This window comes from Trachemys scripta, chromosome 14, assembly GCF_013100865.1.
Source record: "Trachemys scripta elegans isolate TJP31775 chromosome 14, CAS_Tse_1.0, whole genome shotgun sequence".
Lineage (NCBI taxonomy): Eukaryota > Metazoa > Chordata > Testudines > Emydidae > Trachemys > Trachemys scripta.
The window spans coordinates 14,609,226-14,636,934 of record NC_048311.1 but is presented as its reverse complement, the minus strand read 5'-3'; the positions used below and the strand labels follow the sequence as shown (position 1 = coordinate 14,636,934).

The 27,709-nt window shown below is 46.2% G+C and overlaps 1 protein-coding gene across 1 annotated transcript in view; it reads right to left on the bottom strand.

Moving 5' to 3' along the window:
* The window catches only part of HS3ST3A1 (heparan sulfate-glucosamine 3-sulfotransferase 3A1), a 75,612-nt gene extending 48,739 nt beyond the window's left edge, over positions 1-26,873 (bottom strand). Inside the window, exon 1 of the mRNA XM_034790516.1 lies at positions 25,694-26,873. Within this exon, the coding sequence (XP_034646407.1) occupies positions 25,694-26,220 (527 nt within the window). The 5' untranslated portion in view covers positions 26,221-26,873. The remainder of the gene's footprint in view (positions 1-25,693) is intronic.
* Positions 26,874-27,709: the final 836 nt, after the last annotated feature.

Below are 27,709 nucleotides of genomic sequence, written 5' to 3'. Positions count from 1 at the left end.
AGATCCAGATCTCTGTCTGTAAACAGAAACACGCCAAGACAATCCCTAAATATACACTGGAGTCTTATATTGCAGCCCGCAGACACCTATTATTAAAAGCCATGCTTCCATACTCCCTCCTTTGGAGAAGCAATGTAGATATTCACATGGTGCGCTGCTCAGGAGGTAATTGCCAGTTATTGTGCTAATGGTTCCAATTTTAGCAGCAAATGAGCAATGTACAGTAAGTATCAGTCTTATTAAAGAAATAATCATGGGAAATTAAAGTGCACACCACAGAGAAGGAATATTTGCCCAGTTTTGCTAGATATAGTCATGCCAACACTGACATTTGACAGCAGCAGAGTCCCTGCCTGCTGCTGCTATCACTGCAATATATTTAAACATAAAAAGTTCAGAGTATATGTAACTAACCAGCACAATATGGATCAGCTTTCTCTGTAATGAGTGGATTGACCGGGTGACTAAGAAATTGTTACAAAGCCAGCAAGGGAAATCCGGATGAGAACACATCTTATTTCCCTCTGAAAGGAGATAAGGAAAACTGCTTAATGGGAAAAAGTACAGCCAGTTTTTTGGGGGAAAAAATCAGAATCAACAGATGCAATGGCCCCCATTGCCTTAGGGGAAGTCAACTTGGAACACGTCTCGTTGGAATTAATGTAGTAAATTGCAAAGCAAAAATGAGCTATTAAGATGGGCTAAAAATAAATAACTACTGGCCGGGCCAGAAAAAAGGAAAGAAATGGTTCAGAAGAGCTCTAATCTAAATAAACAGACTCAAAAATGAAGAAGAAAGAGGTTGCTTACCAAGTAATTATTTCCACCTTTGCACAAGGATAATGGAAATGTAGAGCAAAACCAAATGCAGACGGCGATGGCAGCACAGAAAGAAAAATCAGGGCTGTTTGGTTGGCTTTATACATACAGGGAGCAACCTAACAGCTGAGATTACGGAGGAAGCGAATCTGTGTTTGGTCAAGAGCAAACTGTGTTCAATCTCAGGGAAACGGCATTCAAAGCAGAACACCACCACGTCACATTTGCCAAAGTCTTTGAAGATATTAACAACTGACTCCTAACAACACCTCTATGAAGAAGGGAAGTGTTATTATTCTCCTGCTGGGGCAGCGGGGAAGTGACTTGCCCAAGGTCACACGGCAAACCAGTTGTAGAACAGTGATTAAAATTCTATCACAGCCTGATATTTACCATTAGACAACTGACTATTATTTATCCTCTGGTATTCATAGAATATCAGGGTTGGAAGGGACCTCAGGAGGTCATCTAGTCCAACCTCCTGCTCAAAGCAGAACAAATCCCCAGACAGATTTTTGCCTCAGATCCCTAAGTGGCCCCCTCAAGGATTGAACTCATAACCCTGGGTTTAGCAGGCCAATGCTCAAACCACTGAGCTAGCCCTCCCCCCTAAAAATCATAGAATATTAGGGTTGGAAGGGACCTCAGGAGATCATCTAGTCTAATCCCCTGCTCAAAGCAGGACCAAAGATGTTGTAGGGATGCAAAAAAATTTTAGGCCGGATTCTCAGCTGGTAAAATCCATTGACTTCAATGAACCTAGATGGATTTACAGCAGCTGAGGATCTGACCCTCACTTCCAATTATTTAACCACTGCAATTTACAGTGAAAAACCCATGCCTGTGCAGCACCTTTATGAGACAGTAATGGTGATTCATTAGATTAAATAACTCTGTCAACCCCCAGAGATTAAATGCACTTTAAATATGGAGCCTCAGATTTAGAATTGTTATTTAATACTGATTAGATTACAAGGCAAATCCACTTTTTAAAACATATTCTGGTTTTGATTTGCCTTGTGAGAGACGTTAAGTACTACGTGTCTGGAAACCTACTTTCACTGAGCTTTAACTGGCGGGATTCTAATGGAGTCAGAAATATTGGGCTAGTAAAACAATGGAAACACCCACCCTCACATATCAATTCTGTTCCTCTCCATCCACACTCCAAACCAAACCAAGCCTCTTGACAAGACATTCCCCCCCCCCCCCAAATGTTTTATTTATTAAAATGTCCTGGATCAAGATGAACTTTCTGTGCATTGTCTCATCTGCCTTGCTGGAGGAGCTGGGAGCCCTCTGATGAATGGATTAGTCAGGCTGTCTAGTTTTACTTGAGCAGCGCCTCCATCTCCCACTGCTATCTCAGTTTTATGGCTTCTCCTAGCCATACTTTTAAGGTGAGTCATAGCAGGCAGAGTGAAAGGCACTTTGGTCCAGCGGACCGGGCACAGGCCTGGGACTCAAGAGACCTGGGGTCTCACTCCACCAGTGACAGGCTTCACTGCTGCAATCCTCTCTTCCACAGTCCTTCCTGCTCTCCACATGTCTCAGAATCCCAGATGCTGAGACCAGCCGGCAACTCCCATCCCATGGCATGGGAACAACTGCACCAGCCCTTCCTGTCTCCCACCCAGCTGAGAGGCCAAATCTGGGGGTCACACTTGGTGCAAACCCCTCCATTAAGAACTCCATGTCCCTCCCTTCCCAGGCCACTCAGTCCCTTTCCTCTTTAAGCTCTTCTTGACTCCCCAGCTCATGGCAACCTCTCTCTGCCAGAGGTTCTGTGACCCTAAATATTAAGGGCCGGTGCAAATCAGGAGTAATTCCATTGAAGTCAATGAACTATAGCCATGTAAAACAGGCAGACTGGAGAGGAGAGTCAGGCCCAAAAGGCACTGAATTCTGGGACCCAAGGAAACAGGATTTGAACTCAATAGAAATGCACTGGCAACGTACAAAGAGCTTCATCTAAAGCCCATGAAGTCAATGGAAAACCTCCCCTTGATTTCCATGGGCTTCGACTCCGGCTGGAAATGTGCTGATCAGACACAAGCAATAGTGGGGAGGAAAAAAGGGTCTGTCCCGTAAAATAAAGGACAGGTGGTCAGCCCTGGAGGGGAATTCCAGCACGGTTCCCAGCATCTAAGTGTTCAGCACTGTAGGTGCCTCCCAAGAGAAAAACAGAAGCTGGAGCTTTCTCACTGCACAGGGTTCTTCTTCTAACAAAGCACTCTAATAGGGTAAGTCAAGCGTTTAGCCCCTGGGCTTAGGAGATCAGATAGGGGTGGAGGGGAAGCAGAGCCCTTTGCTGATAATTTCCTTGGAAGCATTTATCCAAGGAGACTAATTGGCTTGAGCAATTCTTAAATGCATTCACCATCTTTTGCCGATCCCCCTACAGATCCGGAGAGGCAAGGTAATTTGAGCAGCTGATGGACAGCAGAGACTCTACCCCATCCAGGATAGAAAGCAAAAAGCAACAACAACAAAATCTGTATCTTATTCCACTCCGAACAGTTGCTATTATAGGCAGGGGAGGAGATGAGCAATCTAGGAGGAGCTATGTATCAAATGGCCAGAAAAATACCCCGTATTCTGTTTCAAAAGCCATGCTATAGCTCACAGCAGTAACTGGACTTAGACATGAAGATTAGTTCCAGGCAAAAGCTAGATCTCATAGTGACTGGATGAGGCGGTCGGTCGGGCGGGGGAGGAGGGGACACAAGTACTTGGTCTGCTGCGGATGTGAAATTCACCACCAACTCTACAGGATGGAATTGAAGAGAAAAAAACCTCTATGAATTGTTTTGGGGACCTATAAAGGGGAAAAAGATTAAACGTCCCCAAATGCAGGAGTTAACACATCCAGGGGGACCTTTAGCAAAGCCCGACATGTCGCAGCATCAATCTTGGCCTGACCAAAGGAAACCCAGAAAAAACCTCCCTGTGGAAGGAGGAAAGACGTATCAGTGTCTCCATCCATTTCGAAACACACAGCAGGGCTCAGATAGGTCTGTCCACTAGGCCAGCTGAGCAGACGCAGTGTATCCTGTCACAAGTGTGACCACTGAGGCAACCCCAGAGGAAGGGGAGAATGAAACCCAATCCAATTCCTGACATTACAGTCCCTCCACGCCTCCTCTGATCTCCCTTACATCCTGGGATTTAATGGCCCTATAAACATGCCCAGTGTGAAAGACAGATTCAAAAACTGAAGAAACACAATCCTGATGCAAAAACTTTGGGTACGCAAACCTCTCTGTCTTCATCTCCCTCTTCCTGCCCCCTCAGCTCCCCGACGGCCGAACTCTTGGATTTATGGGCTGTAAGCTTTGGTATTCTGCACTGATGGAAAAACACTGGAAAGATTTCCAGTGGGCCAAACCTGAGCCAAAGAATCAAATATCAAGGCACAAAACACTAGGCACCAGAGTTTCTACAGCCCACAGACGGGCCCCGTAACTGTAAAAATTCTTATATTTACTTTGACAGTATTTATTTTAGTCTTAAAAAAAAAAAAAAAAAAGAGTGAGAGACACTTTCGGCAAACTTGAGTTAACTGAATGGCCTGTATTTTTTTTTTTTTTTTTTTTTTTTTTTTTTACAGGGGGATTGTATATCATAAAAGGGTCATGAGCACCGAAAACTAAAGCCAGCCAGCTGTCCGCTAGTTCCGCTAGGGTAAAAAGAGTTGCACTCAGCTCTAATGAGCCCCTTGGTCAGATCCTTTGTTGTCCTTTTGGGGCGGGGTATCCCCGCCACATCATTACACATAGTTCAGACAGCCCCTTGCTGGAGAGGGACTGTACTGGGACATAGTCAGAGGTGATGGTTAATGGGATTTAAGTTCCACTGCTGGGGTAGTTGCCTGTAATAGACTCTATAGTGGCGTAACTTGCACAGAGAGGAGCCGGAAAAGAGTAAAGCAGGAAAAGCACCTGAGCAGAGGGTGTAAGAAGGTGCAGGTAAAAGGAGGCCACCCCTCCATTCTAATGTGCATCTTCTTCTAGAAGATGCAGCACTGCCCTCACAGCACGCCCCACCCCGCCAACGAATCCCGCTGATGCCTCTCCACCAGCCAAAGCACTGGATCTGCTCTGTCCTGCAGACACCCGCAGAGTGGGAATATGGGGGCATTCCAAGGTGGGCCAGAAATGCAGGGATGTGGGTTTCCCTACACCCCAGCTAGTGTCTGCTGCCAGGATTCCTACAGGGGTTATGACAACAGGAGGCGAATCATAGCTGCAGCCCACTCCGTCGCTGCAGCAGCCCAAGCACCAGCATGGGGTTGAATGAGGTTGGCAGCATGTAAGCACCAGCCTATACGTCCACATGGTAGGACGAGATTTTTATCGGTAACGTCAATTTCACCACACATACAGAGACAAATATGTCCATAATCAAAATGTACAGAGAAGCAAAATAAGAAAAATGCTGCTTGAGAACTTATTAGAGTTTGATTTAAGGATGCTTACTTTATATGTTTCGATATGTGATGTTGACAATGTGTGTTATAATGGTTATAAAGCTTCTGAAATTCAAATTCAAAGTTTCTGAATCTCGGCATCTATTGTCATTAAATAATTATTGTCCGACACCCCCCATAATTTCCCATAACTGTGAACATTTAAATTGATAAAAATAGGAAAAAATGCTTACAACTTATAATTTTGCACAACGGTGAAAATTTAAATCAATACAAATTAAAATATATTTTAAAATGAACATCGATACTGTCCGTCAAAATTATAAAAAATAAAAATCAAATTCTGCCAAGACTACCTATAAATCAGTGCTGAATTTAGCCCACTGAAACAAATCCTGCTTTCAGATGCACTAATCTAAATCCAGAGTCACTCTTCATTTTATCCCAGATTTACCCAGTGCAGCCATGAGCAAAGTCTTTGCCAGTGTGTCTAAATCCCACTGTGTCTAAATCTCTCACCCCCCTCAGTTTATATCTGCTCCCTTTACCATTCACAATTAAGGGGAGTGAATGCACACTTTAACAAGGTACAAGAGTTCCAGTTGCTGCAGAATGAGGTGTGGCTGTGTGGTGAAATTGACTGAGGCACACTCAGAAATGACATGAAAGATGAGAGCTGGATGGAAGCTAGTCTCCACAGAATAGTCTTTGGGTGGGAAAGGAGGATGGTTGTATAGTTTTTAAAAAAAGCAAACTACAATGTAAGAGAAAGGATCTCTGTACTGAAGAACCTCGAGGACAACTTGAAAACCAGCAGCCTTCTGTCTAGCCCAGGAGGGCTGGTGAGTCCCAACTGCTAAATCAAGCAAATGGCTTTCACTTTCAACAGCAGCAGGAAACCATCTGTTAGTGATCTCTCTGCCTTGCGCAGACAGCCTGGAGTGGGGGAATTTTTTACACCTCGGCAGGGTAAGATCCCTCTTTGGGCTATACTTGTTGCTGATGGGGTGGGTTAGGAGAAGGGTGGGTTTTATTAACCAGAGGTTTCCCGCTTGCAGCTTTGATTTTGGAGTGTGTGTTGGGGGCGTACGCGTGGATGGGTTGGAGAAAGAGGAGTGTTAATTTTTAAACAGTTTGTTTTTTGATGAAGCCAAAGACACTTGAATGTCAGCATTGCACAGATGGGTGAATCAGAAACTGAAACATCCAGGCATAAGCCGAGATCTGAAAGTTAGCTGTCACTTCGCCAAATGGCCTCCTAATCATCTGTAATTAGGAAACGATGAACAGATGAAGCCTATAAAACACACACGCCCACCCCTGAAATCGGCAAATATAGCCTCGGTTTTCGGCTGGAGCTCAGGAATTTCTCCAAGCCCTGATATGCAATTCCAGCCACAGCCATCCAGCTCTGAATGCAGCATCACTAGACCATGGATTGTAAGGCACCCTGCAAGTGACAAGTGTCCTGTTACCTCAATGCAGGCAGGGCTGAGTGGAGTAGGCACAAGTGGCCAAACGAAGTGACTTCAATGGAGCTCCATCAGCTAATGGTGAGGCTGAATCACACTCATGGTGGTTGACACCATCTAATTCAATTAAACACTTGTGCACTGTATTTGGGTCAGTGTGAAGCGCTTCCCCCATCTTGGCCCCTTCAGAGACTGCAGCCAGCTGCTCACATTTCCTGCTATTCTTTATTCCTGAAAGTATGCAAGTGAATTTATTGCCCCTGAAAGTAAGGGGCCCTCAGCACAGACTGAAACCAGGCGCTGCAGAAGCAAGCACGGGGCAAGAGCCACCCACCGGCCTTTGCTAATGCACTTCCCTCCTGACCTAAATCACCTAGAGTTGCCAGGCCTCTCTTGACCAGCAGCTGGCCCGCATGCTAAGCTGCATGGTGATTTTAGTACATGCACACGTGGAGACGATGATGAAATGCATTTTCTGCTTGGTGACTTAAGTGGGCATTTGAACCCACAGAAACTGTTCACTCACCCTTCCCTGCTTCCCATTCTACCACTCCTTGCTGTTGAGCAAACATAACAGAGGTATCTAAGCAGTGAAACATTCGTAATGCCCAGGGAATCAAAGCTCCCTGAACAATACATGCTGAGACTGATATTGATTCTATAACAGGGATATAGATTGTGATCATACCTAGCTCTCATATAGTGCTTCTCATCAGAAGGTCTCATAGCAATTTAAAAAGGAAGTCAGTATCATTATCCCCATTTTACAGCTGGGAAAACTGAGACACAAGGTGGTAAAATTAGTTGCCAAGGTCACCCAGATGGCCAATGAGAACTCTGGTCTCTTGAATCCCAAGCCAGGGTGCTATCTATCCATTAGGTCACACTGCTTCTATGGATAGCATGTATCTATGTATAATATATACACACACACTGTATATACTCATTCATAAGTCGAATTTTTTTAGTAAAAAAGGGAAGCACCAGAGAAGGGGGTCAGCTTATGAACGGGTATTGAGAGAGAGAGGTGGGACACAGCAAAAAAACCCACAGCAGCAAGTCTCAGAGTCCAGGGGGGCAACTGACTCAGGCTTGCAGGGCTCTCGCTACAGGGCTAAAAAGAGCAGGGTAGACACTTAGACTCGGGCTGGAGCCTCATGAGGGAAGAGGGTTGTGGAACCTGGACCCCAACTCGAGCCTAAACATCTACACAACTAATTTTAGCCCCACAGCATGAGCCTAAGTCAGTTGACCTGGGCTCTGAGGGTGTGTCTACACTGTAATTAAACACCCATGGCCAGCCCGTGCCAGCTGACTTGGGCTCGCGGGCCTGTTTAATTGCAGTGTAGATGTTCAGGCTCAGACTGCAGCCCGAGTTCTGGGACCCTCCCACCTTGCAGGGTCCTGAAGCCCACGCTCCAGCCCAAGCCTGACTGTCCACACCGCAATTAAACAGCCCCTTAGCCCAAGCCCTGGAAGCCCAAGTCAGCTGGCATGGGCCAGCCGCCAGTTTTTAAATGTGTAGACATACCTTGAAACTCACCGCTGTGGGCCTTTTTCTGCTGTGTCGATGTACCCTTAGTGCCCTGGCTTTCACCTGGCCTCGCTAAGATGAGAGCTACAGGACATTTGTTTCCAGTGTTCTCTGACTTTAGCCTGATAACTAGAACCGAGTGAATAATTCACAATGAATAATTTGTTATTTAGGTCATTTCACCTCGCCTCCTGTTCCCCGCCAGATCACAGAATTTGAAGATCTACACTGTTATTCAGTTTGTGAGAATGGGAAACAGCAGTCCTGACTCAGACCTTGTCTATATTAAGAAAGCGTGCCTTGAGGTAACTGAATGGCTTTATTGACATCAGTGAAAATATGCTGCGCTAGTGTAAAATGGAGCTGAACCCGGATTAGTTTAATTAATTTAACTTCTCCATTAAGCGGTTTGATTCAGGGTAACTAAACTGATGTAGTTACACCCATGGACAGGTTCTTAACAGACAAATCCTTAGGCCCAAGCCCAACAAGATTTAGCAGGAATTGTGATTGAGTAAGGACTGCAAAACATGGCCTCATGAGAGTACTGGAGGAGGAAGCTATTCAGTGTGAGGTTTTCATTATTACTAGGGTGACCCTGGAACGTGGGTGCAGTGCACAGTTCTCTCCTTCCCCCTAAAACCCTCACATTTCTCATATGCCTACTGGAAAATTCACCCCTTCGCAGGAAATTAATTGCAATTTAATTGCGGCGATTGAGGGCCCAATCCTGTTTCCACTGACAACGGTCGTGTTGAAAGCAATGGGAGCAGGAGCTGGGCCTGGAGAGCTTTGCACTCCTTCTTTAAATCCACTGCAGTGGCTCTCCCTGGCTAATTGCTCCCTTTAGAACCTGCACGTTTCTCGCTCTCTCAGGCCTTTTCAAAAACACAATCCAGCTTCCCCCCCACACTCCCTGCTCAATGGCTCCTGTGCAATGGAGACTCCTTGACACCCTGACACTGTTATTACAAGGATTAAAGGAGATAATGGCCAGTTACTTGAGTACACAGAGAGCAAGAGGGAGGCATTTGTCTAATGACAAACACTGGCAGACTCTCTGTTGTCAAGGGGCACAGGAGAACACTCATGCTTTCCTTACTGATCCCCTACAGAGCCCCAGATAATGCACTTTCTTCTACCTACATGTGTCAGGTACAGTATTAATTAACTCAGTCGGGATGGGATGTGGGGAATAGTGTTGAGACTTGGGCTCTCAGCATAATGGCACAAGCGGATGGTGAACACACAGATCGCCAGGTGGATCAGCGAGAAATACTGCCCCATGGTACTGTACTGCACAAACAGACCTGGAGCAGAGTGAAGTGGGAATCAGGCTCAACGTCTGGCTCTAAAACAGCCTGGGCAGGGTGCTGTAGGAGAGAAGACATTGGACAAGGTGGGCCACTGATGCCCTGCAACATGAAGTCCCACTTCAGTGAGATCTTTTGCAATACTTCTTAGCTCCGATCCGCTGCTCTTCACACTCCAACCATGCACTCACTGGTAGCTCCACAACAGTGCTTAATTTGTAATGAAAGAGGTGCTGGGGCTCAAGCAATTTTTTTACTTTCCTAACTGATGTGGCAAGTGCCAGGGCTATGAACTGCCAAGTGTAGAGGTGCCAAGGCGCCTTGTCTCATGGTGGCTTTAACACTGCAAGGTCATGTGATAATGTCACCTGGTATGGAGTACCACTTGGGACACTGCTGGTGTTTTTCCACTGGAAACAAAGGATTCCTGCCTTATGTAAATCCTATTTAAGGCTGGGAAGTGAGTCACTCAGGGCTCTTCTCCATTGTCTCCCCACCCAAGACGGAAGACTGCTGAAAACACCTGAAGAAACAAAGAAACTAAGCTGGGGAAAGGCAAGGGCTGAATCCAGGCTGAGACGGGGTCTAGCCTGTGAAGAGAAATAACTGGAACTCTAAGCTGCAGAAACTCTGCAACCTGCCTAAAACAACATTTATCGTGAGAAATGACTATGCGTAACCTGTTCCTTTAGTGAATTAAGCTTAGGTTGCGTTTTTTGTTTTATTTGCTCAGTAATCTGCTTTGTTCTGTTTGCTATCCCTTACAATCACTTAACATTTACCTTTTGTAGTTAATAAACTTGTTTTTAATCTATTCCAAAACCCAGTTTGTGCAATTCGGGGGGAGCGGGGGGGGGGAGAAGAGAAGACAAAAAGCTGTATATATCTCCCTCCACATTGAGGGAGGGGGTGATTTTTATGAGCTTGCACGGTACACATCTCTCTATACAGCACAAGGCAATATTATTTTGGGTTTACACCCCAAAGGAGGTGTGCACGTGAGTGCTGGGTAAATCCCCAGAGCGGATTTCAGTCTGTGTCTGCAGCTGGGTGCGGCCTTACCTGTGTGTGTGCCAGAGAAGGCTTGGGGGCCTGGCACAGCAAGGACAGGGTGAGGAATCCTAGGCTGGTGGAATGGGTGGGCTCAGTGGGACCCCAGCACAGCAGATGGCACCCTGGATGGAGGGGTCCAACCCGTCACAGCAAGCACAGGGCATTTGTGATGAAGAATATGATGTATGTGGCTAGGACTTTGTTTTCTTTGCTCTGGCCTTTTCCAAGCAAGGGGTCTGGCTGCCTCTCTCATCTGGCATGGCCAGGAGGGGATGCCAGAGAGAGGATCTCGCTGGGTGAGAGAAACGCTCCTCTCTCTCGCTCCTGCAGGCTCTGGATTTGTCCTTTCCCTAATCCCCACCCCAGTCACCAGCGCTGGAAATCCCCAGACTCCCAGAGCGCCTTTCCCAAGCAGCTAGCAACAGGAGGGCACGGAGCCTTCCTGTACCACCCCCTCCAGACCCATAGCACTGGGCCCAGTGGCCTCCTCTCCTCATGGGGTGCAGGGGTCAGGAGGAGCTCTCACTGCTCCCTGCCAGCCCTGCCCCATAATTGGTAAAATCAAGACTCTGGATTTCCACCCCTCCTTTTCTGTATCACCACTGGCTGTTGGTTCCCCTTTACCCAGCCCTCCTCCTCATTGCCCTTCTCCTCCCATTCCCCTTGCCCTCTCTCGCTCCCCTTCCTGTCCCCCACATCCAACCCAAGCAGCCTCCCCCCCCCAGCCCCACACACACACAGTCGGAAATCGGCTAAAACTACATTCTGGTGATACAAATAACATATCTAAAGGAGCGTGCTCACAAGAAGCCCCATCACTGCACGGAGTGCCAGCCAGCCCTCTTGGGAACATAACCCTTTCCCCACCTTGCAGCAGCTCTTTGTCTCATTAGATCGTGAGCCCTTCAGGGCAGAGGCCGCATCTTTCTATATGTTGACACAGCACCTAACACAACTGGGCCCTGATCTCACCTGGGGCCTTCTCGTGCTAATGCAATATATATAGATCAAATCAGTGACACAGAGGCTGCAACTCAACAAAGAGATTCAGATGTGTCCTAGGTGGCCTGCTGAAGCCATCAGACATGTTGTCCCCCAGCTGTACAAGTGGCACACATAGCCCATGCCCATCCACCGTGTGATCAAAGTTGAAAGACCAGCCTGCTTTTGTGGCCCAATACAACATCAGATGCAGTGGAGACAGCACTGAGCACTCAGCATGACGACAGCTGGCTTTAGTTCTTTCTTCTAGAGGATGTAAACTGTCCTGATTGTTTAACAGTCACTGTCATTCAGATGCTACACTGAGAAAAGCCATGGAAATTACTGTAAATAAATGTTAATATTCACGTCGTATGAGAGGCTAGGGCTCGGCTAGAACGTTATCATCCCTTGCCACTACATAGAGCTTTTCTTACACAAGGATCCCACGTTGTTTTGCAGATTATAGGCAAAGGATCCCTTTCCCACCTCTGAAATTCAACCAGTCCTAGGCTGGAATCCAGCAATCAGTTGATGCCAGTAGCACACTGCCCATCAGTTTGTGAAAGGGGAATAAAGATATCATAGCCAATTGAAACTGCCGGGTCAATTTTTAGGGACGGAGACTAGAATTACCTGAGTTGGCATTCAGCCAGGATGACAGGATTGACACCGTGTAAAAAGACTCAGGAGAACTTTGAACGACCTCAAGCATAAGGACCACAATTTCATGTGTAGAATGAAAGGTAGCGCCTCCGACAATACACTGGGAGCACCATGCTGGAAATTCCCCACCCCACAGAACCCCACCACCAGTTCTTGTACCTGGATTTTCCTTGGTGCTCTCCTAACCCATCACAACAACGAGAGACTAACAAGTGGCAGCACAGAACTGGGCATCAAGAGGTCCTGCGTTGCAATCCCAGCTCTGCTACTGACTCACTGGGTGACTGTGGGCAAGTCAAGGTACCTTTCTGCCTCAGTGTGCCCATCTGTAAAATGGGCATGATGATAATCCAGCTATCTGATGGGTGCTGTGAGGATTCATTAGTCAATGGCCATGTGGTTCTTTGACCATCTAATGGGCAAAGTATTATCCGCAATGGGAAAGTCATTATCATTGTTAAAGGAGGATGAAAACAGATTTCCAGGCGCCTGCACAAAGGTTAATATGTCACTATAGTTATTACTTATTCTTTCTATTGTGGTAGCTCCCAGGAGCCCCACTTGTGGATCAGGACTCTATTGGTTTAGGTGTTATACAAACACAGAACAAAAAGAACTCCACACAGCACTATCCTCCAGGAAAGCTCCTTTCTAGGAGTTAATGCTGTCCCTTTCCAGCTCTGTGCCACCTGCCCACTGCAGAAGGGTTAGGAACAGTTCAGGAAGGTAATGCAGACAGCAGGGAACAGCACATAGGAGTCAGTCCTCACCCTGCATGTCCCTGCGTTCTGAAGGTTTTCCACGTGGATCTCAGTTCATCTTGCGATGGCGGGGCACAGGCTCCACAGACCTGAACACCACTGCTCCAAGAGGAGACGATACTTACACTCCAGCCCAACCCAGCAACCACTGAAGTCACCAGGATTCTTTCCATTAACTTCACTGGCAGTTGGCGTGGGCCCTTTGTGAGCACAAACTGGCCCATGTATCCAGTGGGACAGTCTGCAGACTGGGAGAATTTGTCCCAATATAGAAGAAAAACAATGCCCTACCTGAGCCAAGGGTACTGCAGTTCATTAAATCTGAAAGGGCTTTAAAACATCCCATTCACTAGGATATGTGGAGTTTGTTGACATTCAACATTTCGCACTGACTGGAGAATGAAGCCAAACTGGTTGGCATTGCCCTTTATCATCCTCAGTTTCATGGCCTGGTCTTCCTTCGCTACCATGGAATCACAGCTCGTCGGAAACTGGGATTTCTGTCCTGCAGGAAAGTCAAAATTTATATTTGTTCCAAACTGGAACAAAAAGTCAAAATTTCTCACAGAACAGAAACACCAAAAACCTGTAATCTGGGCCCAATCAAAACAGTTCAGTTTGGTAATGTTGAAACATTATGGTATGAAATAGTATATTATATCATATTCAATATAATTGAAATTAAGATATATCAAAGTTGAAATGAAACAAAATGGAATGATACAGCTGAAACAAAAGGTTTTTTACATTATCAAAACACAAATGTCAAAATGATTTGTTTCAACACTTTCCCGGCAATAATTTCATTGAAAATCAACACATTCCCACAAAAACGTTCAATGTCAATGAAACAGCCTTTTCCAACGAACAACTCCTCTGCTGAAAATTTTTCCACCAGCTCTCCCCAGTGATGTGGGGTTTGAATGTCCAACATCGCAGAGGAATATGTTTAAACATTACAAACAAAATCCTTCTTATTGAAATTAAGGAAAAAAACAAACCGTATCACAAAGAGCCAAACTGCAATCCCAGCGTAAGAAAAACTCTCATTGAAATCAAATCCTTCGGCCCACCAGACCCTTTCCCACGTACTTGCCCCAACAAAGCCTTTGATGAATGGTGTCTGCATGGAGGAACTCCCCTGGGCTTGAAATCAATGCATGTTTTGATCTACTGGAAAGACTGGACAATTTGGTCCAGGTACTTTTCTGTTCATTATTAGATTCATGTAACAAACATTAAAAAACCTCAAACCAGCTAACCTTGGAATCTAAACCATGCAACGGTGCCTCTTTACAACTGACAGACTTTCAAAGTGATAAAAGTTTTAGCTAGCCTTGGTGTTTACTCATCAATAATACTTCTCCGGGGGGAATTAATCATTGAAAACCTTTGTCATTCTCTTTAAGTCTAAAATGGATTAAGTAGCATTATGAGTTAAGGTACACATTTGTAGCCAGTGAGACTGCAGGAATGTGGCTGAACAGAGAACCCGGCCCACAGAGACTATGCAGGGAAAGAAGCATTAATATGTCACCTGCCCCATCTCTCACAACTCTTGTCACTTCAGGGGAGCGTGTTTACGTAGATCATGCCCCCTGCATCTGAGGCCCTAGCCCAGAATGAAACTCTGTGGCTCTTGTTATGGAGGACCTGAGACAGAGCCTCTCTGAAACTCTTCAGCCAGAATTCTAGCTGGACATTTTCCACCATGCAGTTTCCTACCTGGTTTTGTGTGGTGCACCCAGCCAGCCCAAATATGGCCTTTCAGATTTGGGTTCTATCCAAGCAAAGCCCCATTTTACTTCAATAGGTGAACAACATGTGGGTCAAGCCAGAATGCATGCCACTTCCTTAACCAGACAGAACCTCTCCTGCTTTCTAGAGACCATTATAGGAAGTTAACGATTCAGGAAGAAAATAAACCAAGAATACTGAGGCAATGAAAACTACAAACGTTTGCTACAATCAGAAGAGGAGGAACTTGGATTTTAAGCACCTGAATTTTAACATTGCAAACAGGCTTTATAAAATGTTTTCCCCCCACCGATTAGGAAGATCAAAAGATCGAAGAAAGCAAGAAACCCATGAATCCTAAACAGTGTAAATCTCATTTAGATATGCCTGCAGCAGTGAACTGGTTTATATATAAAGAGACTGAGGCAGAGGTTAGAAAGAAAAGACATTGTGTTTGAAGAAACACTGGAAGAATATGTTTGTATTAATGATGAAATTACAAAAACCCTTTAAAAACTGAAATCCTTTATTACCAGGTGTTATACTTAACTGAAATTGCTGCTGTAGGCAAGTATTTAAAAGGCATATGCCATGGAGGGAATTAAAGCAAATATTTCTTCATGCTTTTTTAAGGTTTTAAAGAGCAGATTAGACAAACACCTGTCAGGGATGGTCTAGATAATTCTTAGTCCTGCCTCAGTGCAGGGGACTGGACTAGATGACCTATCAAAGTCCCTTCCAGTTCTACATTTCTATGATTCTGTGAAATTTCCATCAAAATCAATGGGAAGATTCCCCCCCCCCAGACTTCCGTGAGAGTTAGATCAAGCCCGTCAAACTGAAAATTCAGCCTGATCATTCAGATCCTGATTTACAGTCTAGGGCTGGGCACATAAAGATGCAGATAACAGGCCGCACAAGATCTGCAGAGTTCTACAATGCTACCACTAGTTTCCCCTTTCCCTACTTTCACGTGGAGGTGCGGACCCACACATCTCAGATTGTCGGGGCAGGCCAATGGAACCCAAATGCAGCATTGCATGCTGGGCACCATAGCCACCATAGGCCGCACCTGTGTTAAATACTGGGGCATCCGCAATCAGCTGCAATTTATGCAAATAAGGTGTCAAGTTACCAGCACGGTCAGCCTTGAAAGAGCAACATTCTAGCATCTCTGCAGTACAGCATCAAAAACATCTAAACAACAAATCAATGCCAACTGAATGCAGCCTCTCTCTGGCTTCCAAAGCATCCCACGGGGCGAAGGGTGGAATTTCCTTTTTGCAGTGTCCTAGGCTGTATTACTAAACCAGTAACAAGATTTGTAGAATGTGGGAGATTGGGGGACCTTTAGATGGTATCACTACAACAGATGGTGCTGCAACAGGAACATTATTTTATGAACTTCTCCGCAAAGGAAAGAAAGCAATGACCTCAGCAGGAACAAAAATATGCATCTTTCTTCTTGCAGAATCACGTAGTTGATGAAATAGAAAGACTAAGAATAATTAGAATCCCCCTCTCCCAAATAATCTCTAATTATAGGCCCGATCCTGCAGAGTTTACTCGCATGAGGAGACCCCACTGAAGCCAATAGACTTACTCATATGAGTAAGGACTCTTATAAGGAGTCATGCTTGCAGGATCACGTCCCTCAGTTTACAAACTGTATGAAATCTCTGCATAGCTACTGAATTTCCCTGAAGGCAGATTAGCGCCAAGAGGGCTGGCAACAACTGGGATATCTGGGGTAAGGAAGCTAGTGAGCACAGCAGTAAACTGCAGGAGCCCAATCCTTTAGCCCTTACCCACATGAATAGTCTCACTGATTTACTTTGGGCTCCTTATGTGAGAAAGTGCTATAGGGTTGGCCCCAGGAATGTAACTACAGCTGCAACCTAATCCACTTCCCTTCCATAATAAAGGTACTTAATGAGAATTTGCTAAGATTTATGACCATAACAATCACCTCTTCTCCCCTTACCCCCTTTCAGCATGCAAACCGTTTGGGTTACTCCTATATTCTCAAGGGAAAGAAAAGTGTAATTAGTAGCTAAGAAGTGTTAATGTGTACATGAGAGAGAGATTGGAGAACATTTTTATTCTCAGGTTTTCTTATCACTTGTTCCCTCTTCTGAGCACTTTGGAAAGAAACTAACTACTCCCATATGCCTAATTTCTTATTACGCTTCAAAAGATATGGGGATGAATCCTGGCTCCAGTGAAGTGAATAGGAGTTTTGTCACTGTCTCAATGGAGGCAGGTTTCTACCCAGGGACCAAAGACTCAATACAATTACTCACAGAAGTCCCCCTGAAGGCAGCAGCACTACTGGCCTATGTATGGGATATTTGTGTAAATAAGAGTTTGCAAGTTCAAAGATAGCACCAACTACTTATTAAAAATGGAGGTAAATGCATCACTGTTATGCTGGCTTCATGAATGCTTTAAAATGAGCCACTCCGGATATGTCTACGCAGCAGCTGGGAACTGACCAATGTCGACACAACCTCAAGAGTATACGCAGCTATCTCCATAGTGTAGACATACCCTCAGGCTAGCTGTCTGAATATGATCCTGCCCAGCCCCCAAGGTACATTCTCGGGTGGTTAGCTCAAGCCACCACACATGCCATTGCGGCTTGAGCATTAGCTTGAGCAGAGCTAGCTCATGCATATCTACCCAAGCAGGAAATTACATGGCCCTGCTGCTGTGTAGACGTACCCTCAGTCTTAATTGCAGGAAAATGGGCTTAATCCCCTCCCATGACAGCCAAATGGTGTTTCAAAGCTGACTTGCATGAGACCGGGCCTTGGGACTTCTGTCTACGAAGTCTTTGATGTACAGAGCCAGATTCTCAATACTGCTCAGAACCCACAAACAGGATTGAGTCTTCAAGAGAGCTCCACTCCCATGTAGGCAGCCAGACGTGAGGCCACGCTTCTGAAAGAGCTCCCAGCTCAGCACTGAAAGCCTGGTTGTAAGGGTCACAGTGGGAGTTATTGGCTGCAGGGCACTTAAAAACATCGGACTGCTTATTCTGGTGCCTAAATGGGAACTGGGCTCTTTTGAAAACCTGGCCCTGTCACAGACCTCCTCCTGTTCAAAACGACGAGTTATCCTAAATGACTAGAAATGAAAGGAACTCTGTATATTTTCAGCCTCCCCACAGGCAAGAAATCAAAGATGATATTTATTTGAAAATAGCTGAACAAAACAAAACAAAACCCCTTTGGTTTATCCCCCAAAAATTAACCACCCAAAATAAGTTTGGGTCCCACAGGGTGCTGGGTATGTGGAATCAATGTTGCTTTTTTAATCTTCCCCCATGTGTACACACTAGATGGCGCTCTACATCGCGTAGTGAAGAGAGGTTAAAAAAGCTAGTTCCCAAGCAATGTCAAATTGTGCATACGTAAGACACAAGGCTATGGAGCGGATTGTGATAGAAGGGATTTGTCTCTCAGCTTTCTCTGAGGACTTGTCTATTCACTCTCTTAAACTAGTCAGCCTTTGCCCTAATCAAGACATTCCACACAGACAGTATTGTGAACTGGGGGCCAAGTTAACCGGCATACTCCGGCGATGCAAAGCAGCCATAAATCTGGTTTTACTGGACAGTCAGAGCAGGTTTATGGCTGCTTTGTATCTTAAGAGTAGCTCAAAGCAGCTGGAACATACAGGTGAATCTGGCCCTTTAAAGGACATGGAGCCCTGCATCACGTGCGAGGTAATCCCCTTTGCACAGCTCTCCTGCCCCAACCCCGTGCCAGCAGGTTCACTGCCAGAGGACTCTCCACAGCTACAGAAGCATGTGTAGGGTTTTCCTCATAGTGAAGGTGTTTTGCCCACAGATAAATATCACACTAACCTGATGGTACCTTTGTAACAGGAACTCCAATTACCAGATTACCTATTTTAGGTATGTCTATGACCCCAGCCCCACCACCACAGTATCTGAGCACCTCACAATCTTTATGTGTTTATCCTCACAATACCCCAGTGAGGGAGGGCAGGCCTATTATCCCCATAGTACAGGTGGGAAACTGAGGCATGGAGCAGCTAAGTGACTTGCCCAAGGTCAAACAGGAAGTCTGTGGCAGAGCAGGGAACTGCACCTGGTCCCCTGAGACCAGGCGAGCACCTGAACCACTGAACCACACTTCCCCTCTCTGACTCCATTCATCATCTTATGCTGTATTCGATGACCCAGCTTCTATTGCCCACTTGTCAAATTTTCAAACAAGCTCCTTTGTGCTGTTCCCCAGTCTGAGGGTCAAGCTAGGGAGGAACTCCCTTTAAATGGCCACAGAGCGACCTTACTAACTTCCTTCAGACATCTCCTCAAAACTCTCCTTTGCCATGAGGCCTACATAAATCTCCACAAGTTAGGCAGCTGGTGTGCTCAGACCACTGCCCATCATGCTGGCCAACACTGTCTCACTGCACTCCCCCATCTGTCTGACTGGTTGTTTTTTGTCTTGTATTGTAAGCTCTTTGGGGCAGGGACCGTTTTTTTGTTCTGTTTGTACAGCACAGCGCACGATGGGTCTATGACTGGGCTTTGTAGGCCCTACTGCAATACAAATACATAATTCAGGACTCCCATTCTCTCCCACTGTCTTCCCTACACAGCCTAAGCTCACTATAAGCAGGTTGCAAAGTCACTTCTACAATCTGCAGGCAACGCTGTCATCAATTCAAGTGTGTTTGGGGGAAGCAGAGTTCATAGAACGTGGCGCCTCTCCCCAAAACATTTAAAGTTGTGGCTTCATGTAAACGAGCTTTCCTGAACTCCAGCCTCCCCAACACAAACCATCTCTTGGAACAGAAAAAACGGCTAAAAGATAATGACTCCGTCCTTGAACACAAGGATTGGAAAGCTTAAATCCGCTTTAACGGCCAAACTTCCGACAACGAGCACACACACAGGGGGGGGGGGGGGGAGGTGTATAAACCAGGAATTAAAAAACCAAAAGAATCAAGATCAAGCGAATGCCCGAATATAATTATCTAGCTGCAGAGAATACAAACAACATAAAGGCTCGCAGTTCCAGTATCGTGGGGGACACATCAACATCTAGAAACCAAAGACTCTGTCAGCCAAGCTGCGTGACGAAGGGGAAAAATCTCACTTACCCTGAGGAAATTTGTACGGTACATAAAGTCTCCCCTACCAGGCATAGCGATATGACCGAGGACGGTTGTGGCTCACAATTGCTAAAGCACCTCCCCTTAGAGAGAAGAGGGCTTGTGGTGTTTACATCAAGTAGTTTGCTCTGCAGTACTTTACTCATGATGGTTGGGCCATCTGGGCTGCTCACAGTTCTCATTCATTGCGCTAGTTCTTTTTAAAACATTCCCCCCTGTGCTAGTTCTTTTTAAAACATTCCCACTCTACCCAAAATGCATACTCTCCTCTGGTCACTCGCCGAGTGGCAAATGACTCCCACTCCGCTCCTCTGAACTTTGCTGTCCAGATGAGCTCTGGCCATACGACCTCGCAATAGCGGCTGACCTCCAGAGACCCGGAGGCTCCGATTTCATTTCAGACTCTTTGTATGAATCAAGGCTTGAGGCACAGGGGTTGGGAAACTCACTGCACAAGAAGGTCCTTTACAGCTGCTCCCAGCTGCTATGAACTTGCTTTTCCTGCCATTCTTTTCAGGAACTGAACAACTCCCGGCTCACTTTGACCCTCAAGCATTACTGGTTGCCTTGAAAAAAAACCAAGAGGATATTGATACAAGGACACGGAACTTCCTAGGTCTAGAGGCATCAGGGTGGAAACTCGCAGCCTGACAGAGAAACCTTGAGTAATCTTTCATCTCTTGCAGAACGCTGTAGCCTAATGACATTAGCTCAGCTTTTCTCTAGTGCAAGTGGCAGCACCATTACAAAGGCAGGGAGATTAAAACGTGAAATAAACGTTCCCTGTGTGACTGACAGCATAATGACATTCCGACAGGCGACTGAAACGGTGCACAGCTAACAAAGGATCAGAGAGAAACAGCGAGGCTCACAATACCATCAACAAACGCGTATTTTTCTTTCAGACATTTCTTACTCGATTGCATTATCCCCATAGACTTTAAGTTTTCCCCAGGCTGTATACAGTCATGTGCCGGGTAGAGGGGATGGTAGCTCAGCTCTATTAATACACAGGTTCACCTGCTATTGAACTCTGTCAACTCAATAGACTTGTTCAGGACCAGAGCAGAGATTTCTGTGTTTTAAAGTCAATGAGACCATTGTGGGCTGTTTCCCCTCCTTCCTTCCCTTATGAACTAAGTACTCGCAAAACTGAAATGGAGAAAGCTGTTGTAGGCACTGAACTTCCCTTGATATTCAAACCACATGCAAATGCACATGTAGGTGTCACACCAACCAAATACAATCACAGAGATTGTTTTTAAATAAACCTCACTGTAGGCGAGCTGCCTTTTAAACAGACGCAATGCAGTCTAAGAGGAGAGGTGATTATTCCACTTGATTTAACATACAGCATTTTAGATCGGTTTCATTTATTGTCTGGAACCACAGTAGGTGTTGAGACTTTCACTTATTAGCACAGAGCTCTGCTACAAGTTATTTGCCTTAGGAGTCTGCTATCCTACAGGCATTACAATTTAATTCATCAGTTAAAAAAATAATCTGATCTTGCTGTACTTCTGGTATCAGCCTCTCCAAACACTTACGTCCCTATTAAAAGGATCTCACAATAACATGCAACAGCTACTATAGCTCGTCTTTTATTCCAAATAGATGGTCTCCCTTTATCTCCTCTGTGGTCAACATTGCTTCTCTCTTCTCAGCCTGTGAGGGGCACTGTTGTGACAATATACAGTCTAATTTGAATGATCTCTCAAGAATCCAAACACATCAACTTCATGAAACATGTAAAATCCACTGATCCCCTCTCTTCCCTTAAGTCTGCTATTTAGCTGCTGCTGTCAATAAACATCTATGAATATTAGCATCTAACGGCTTTTCCATTTCAGTGTAAAGATCCTGGTCCTTTTTGTTACTTTTTAGATAAAGCACTCAGTGCCCATGGAGATTCCCTAAGGCCACCGAAAGTGAACTAAAATGTTTATATCCTGAAATGATGCTGTTTAGTCTGCCTGCTTGAAAATAAAAATAAATCTGAAACCTAAGATGGTGATTCCAAAGACAAGCAATCAAGAGATACTAGCAAACATCTGGCGATATTCCCAGTATTCAGTTCTACTCAAAGATCATGACAAACGCATGTGAAGATTTTTTTAAATAATGTTTTTAAACAGAGCCATTTAACTGATTACTGACTTTCTGATCCTGCAGCTCTGACATACCTGGAACTGCACATGTTAGTAAGGATTACTCACATGAGCAACGGTTGCAGGATTGGGTCCCTAGTAATGAATAGCCCCATACAAAGAACTCACTGTACTTCAATCTCCACAGAGCTAATAGCAAAACAGTGAAACTCAACACATCAAACAGCAAACAAACTAAAGCAATTAATGTAAACACTCCAGTATCAAATGGTAAAACATTGCGATTACATGAAGAGCCTGAAGGGGAACTACTCACATGGACAAGAGCTACCAGATCAAGCCCAAACTTTTTGAAAATTAAACCCCAGACACTAAGAAATATATTGTGCAATAATGTATGTCACTGACATATGGTCTGATTCTGTATTCCTTGCTCAGGCAAGATTTCCAGGATTGGGCCAACCCACAGTGTCATCTCCTCTGCAACGAATCAAGGAATCCATTGTCAAAGGAACAGATTTCCTGAATTACCAACCATAAATAATGGCAGACCCTCTCCCAAAGCCATGTGTTTATTTTTCAAAGTCAAGAGTTGATTAAAGTTCTTGAGGTTTTCAGATTTGTTTTTAATATTTCCTTTCTGATATAGGGTCAGTGCATGGAAAATTGGATAAGCACACACTAAAAATATCATTCTGTAGGCAGCTTCAGCCCTCCCAAAAGGAAATCTTTATTTTCAGAAAAAAAACACACACCCTGCAATCTGAGAAAATAAGGTGCATTCTATCCAGTGCAATATATGGAAGCACAGTGGTCTCTTCCCTTTGCAAAAATATATTGCACAAACGCTCGGGCTAGACTCTGACTTTCTGTATGACGATACTGCTGATTTCAGTATAGTCATCACAATCTTAACCAAATACCACCCTCCACTAAAACATCAGTAAGAGTTAAATGACAATTAGATACAAGTTTCTTTTTTGCTTGTTTGCTGGATGCAAAATCCCAATATTTCTATTGTGCAAAAGGAGGACAACCTATTCTTAGATCCAACAAGTCGTTTTCATATGAACTTGCCAGAGGACACAACTTTATTAACTTTAAATTACTACGACACATCAGGGAAAAAAATCTAACTAATAACACTAGGAGTATTGCCCTATGGCTTTAATTTCTGTTTTCACATTGTCAAGAGCTCACACTTACTTTCTTTTCCTGCAAATGAAAAATTAATTACTTTAAAAAAAAAACATAAAACAAAGACACCTTAACAACATTTGCTTTCTTTCCTGACTTTGTTCATGGCTATTTATGGATAATTACTACCACTGACATTTTTATTATTATCAGATTGCCCAAAATTATGAGTGACATTTATAACTTTCCTCATACTTAAATGGAGGAAATATATTTTAAAGACTAGATTCTTAGAGGTTGTTTATTTGCTTGATTTCGTAATACCTGATAACATATTTATTTCCACACTGTCAATTGCTTACTTTAAAATACAATCTTATCTCATTTTCACAGGGATTACGACCTGATTTTACAAATACAACAACAAATTTAAGGGAATTCTGAGGCTTTCCTCCACATGATATTTTTCCTTCTTAAAAAGAAAGATGAGCCAGGCAGTTTACAAAAAACAAAAATTGAACAAAAGCAGGGCTCTGAAGTGTATTGCTAAGTTTTCATCTACTTTCATCCACAAGCAGTTTAGTTTTCCCACGACACATTTTTTAAAAACAAAAAGTTCCGTTTTCTCGCAACAAGTCTTGTTTTTTTAAGATCATCTAAAGAAATGTTCGTGTCAGGATGGTGTCTAAAATTATCAGCCAAATTTCCACTGAAAATAGTGATTTAGGCCCTGATTCTGTAAACTTGCTCAATTTTACACATTTGAGCAATCCCATCGTGTGCGTGTGAAGTTAAGTACATGAAAGTTACAAACACACACAAAATCAAGTGAAATGCTGAGTTAAATCTTTTAGTTCATCACAGCAGAAAAACACAACTGAAAGCCTTGAGCCAGACTTTCAAAATATAGTTTGTTATCGACTTAGGCCTGGTCTACACTACAGAGCTAGGTCAACGTAAGGCAGCTTACATCAACCTAACCCTGTAAGCATCTACACTAAGGTCTGGTCTATACTACCCGCCTGAATCGGCGGGTAGAAATCAACCTCTCAGGGATCGATTTATCGCATCCCGTCGGGACGCGACAATCGATCCCCGAATCGGCGCTCTAACTCCACCAGCGGAGGTGGCAGTAAGCGCCGCCGACAAAAAGCGGCAGAAGTCGATTTTGTCGCCGTCCTCACAACGGGGTAAGTAGGCTGCGATACGTCGAATTCAGCTACGCTATTCACATAGCTGAATTTGCGTATCTTAAATCGACTCCCCGCTGTAGTGTAGATGTACCCTAAAATGTAGCTCTCTCTGATGTAACTCACCCACTATACCAACTTAATAACTCCACCTCTGCGAGGGGCTTAGCATTTATGTTGATGTAATTAGGCCAACACAGTGTCAGTGTAGACTGCTGCTGCCTTTCAGAAACTGCCCCACAATGCCCCACTCTGGCAGTTAAATCGGGGCAAGAGCTCCTGGTGAGGACACACACTGACGACACAGGGAGCGTAGTGTGGACATGTAAAACTGATTCAATTACTGCAGTGGCTGTACCTGGACGTAACTTAGGTCAACTTAGTTTTGTAGTGTAGACTTGCCCTTAGCCTTCAAAATATACCTTAAAAACACCCAACAATTCCTAAACATCCTGACATCATACTTCCCTTCCTTAATAAGAAGGAGGGGGTATGAATGCCTATTGCTTTTTTGTTTGTTTTAATCACTAAAGAAGCCTTAGGAAGAAAACGGGCCAGTCACTAAATGAATCACATGCTATAGGTGGTTGGAAACTTTGGAGCCCATTTCAAGAGCTGATTGTCCCTGAGAGGAACCCTCCTTATGAAATGACTTTTGCTGTGGCCTCCCCACACGCTGGGCTCCCCCTGCGCTGACGGGGTTAGGATGAGTGCTGTTCCCCTCTTCTCTCCCCTACCCCGTTTCCCCTTCACTGTTGCAACTGTGGACAAATGAGACATTGCTGATCATGTTCTATGACCTGATCCTGGCAGACATTTGGGAAGGGATGTGGGGAAGGGTATGGAGGTTGGACAGGCAGAGGAAACTTTGAGGATCAGGGCTGGGAAGGGTTTTGGGAATCAGGGCTGGAAGGAGCACTATGGGGCTGAGGAGTGTCTTTGTGGATCAGGGCTGGAGTGGGAATTATAGGGCTGGTGGGCTACAGGTGTCTGGGGATCAGGGCTGGGGGGCTGGAGAGGGCTATAGGGATCAGGGTGAGGGGGTGTCTTGGATCAGGGCTATGGGGGGTATGAGGATCGGGGCTATGGGGATCAAGGACTGGGAGGAGCTGTGGGGATCAGGGCTGGGAGGGGCTATGGGGGGTCTTTTGGGATTAGGGCTGGAGTGTGTTTGGGGCTAGGGGCTATGAGGATCAGGGCTGAGGGCTATGAGGAGTCTTTGGGGATCAGAGCTATGGGGGGGGTCTTTGGGGATCAGGGCAGGAGCAGGAAACCTCTGTAACTCCCCCTCCCAGCCCCGGACGAGCCGCGAGGGCAGCGGCTCTCGCCCCCCGTCCCGTACCTGTACCAGCCGAAGCCCCGCTCGTAGCCGCGGTCGAAGAAGTGGGGCTCGGCCCCCGCGGCCCGCACGTCGGGGTGCACCCGCAGGAACTCCAGCAGCGCCCGCGTGCCGCCCTTCTTCACGCCCACGATGATGGCCTGCGGCAGCCGCTTGCTGCCCTCGCCCAGCAGCAGGGCCAGCGTGCCCGGGGGCTCCCCGCCGCCGCCCGACCCCGCGCCTCGCCCGGGCGCGTCGGGCCGCCGCCGCTGCTGCTTCGGCCGCTTCCTCCGGGCAGCCGGCGGCCAGCTGGCCAGCGAGGGGGACCCGGGCTCCAGCCGCCCGCCGCCGCCCGCCGCCTGCTCCGGGGCGGCCGCCAGCAGGGGCCCGGGCAAGCTGGGGCAGCGCTCGGCCAGGCAGTAGAAGACGTAGAGGGACATGAGCAGGGACATGAGCATAAGCAGGAACTTCTTGAAGACGCTGCGGGGCAGAGGCTCGGGGCAGGCGGCGGGGGCAGGCGGCCCGTTCCCTGCCATGCTAGCCCGAGGCATCTGCCCGGCCCCCCGGCCATGCTAGGCGGCCCCCCAGCCAGGTGCCATGCCCCCCGCCCCCGGAGTCAGCAGCGAGCGGGGGGGCGCAGGGCTGCCCCGGGCCGCATTGTCACTGCCCTGGAGCTGGGAGGGGGCTCGGGTTGTGTCCCCCCCCCCCCCACCGGTCTCTTAAGGGTGATGCTTCAGGGGGGCATCATCCGCAGGCGGCTCCTGCCGAGCCCCACAGGAGGGGAAGCCCCGACGCGAACAGATCCCGTCTCCCAGCCAAGGGCGAGTCGCTAACGGAGTCTCTGAGCTCAGGTCCCGGTCCTACCCATCCGCCGGCCCCCGCCCGGCCAGTCTCCTGGGGGGGGGGGGGGGTGTCACAGTCTGCACGACTGAAGCCGCTGCTCGCCACAGCCCCACCACCCCCTGCGCACCCCCGGCAGGGAGAATCGCTGCGAACCAACGGGACAGAGCCACTCCAGGCTCCCGGCTTCGCCTCCCTCCTCCGGCTGCAGCCTCTGGCTCCGCTCTCTTGCCACCTGGGCTGACGAGACCTGCCTAGGGGCGCTGGGGAGCGCTCCGGGCCTGCTGTCACCGCCCCTCTCGCCTCCAGCTGCTGCCACACGTGGAGCTGGAGCAAAACTTCTCCAAAGGCAGCGAGCGGGACGCGCCCCTGAGCGAGGGGAATGCGGAGCGCAGAGCCGGGGCTGGACTCTGGAGGCGGGACGGGGGGGCGGTCGTGCAGCCCTTGCTGGTGACCCAATGGAGTGAGAGGGGCGTGGGCTGCGCTGAATACCCCACCCCCCTTCCCCGAGTCGCAGGAGCTAGTGGTACATTGAACGCCGTGTTTATATCAGCCTCCAACTAGAGGTGGATTTTGTGGCCAAAGGTTCAAACTTCATCTCATTCTCTATTATCACAATCTCAGGCAGATTTAGGGGAAAACCAGATTGTAATTCACCCTAAGCGTTTGATAGCTACTTCTTCACCAAACATGTTTTAAACAGAGCAAGTACAGAAGTCGCTTCTTTTTATGGAAGAAGCCCTATTAGGATTATAACTAGGGATGAAATGAAGTCGGGTTCTAGAGAAATGTAATAGGGGTCTGTCGAAATTATTCTAAAACCCTATGGGATTTAATAATGAATGATCTACTTTCTATTGAATGTTTAAGGTATCCTATAGGATGTATTAATAGAGAATTGTATCCCTGCTCCAGCATTCTATAGGATGGTTTAAACATTCTATAGAAAGGATCTCATCCTATTAGATTCTATAGGGTTTGGGGTGATTTCTATAGAACTCTATTTTAAATCATCTGCTAGAATTTCGTAGAGCATTATAAAATCCTATAGCTAAAGAATTCTCAATTCTCTATTAAATTCTATAGGACTTTTCCATAAAGGCTTTGTATCAAGACAAACCTGGAGTAAAGACCTATCCAGTATTGTATCTGACTGTGTAACCATCCATCCACCTAGGTTTTCATACTATATCCATCACC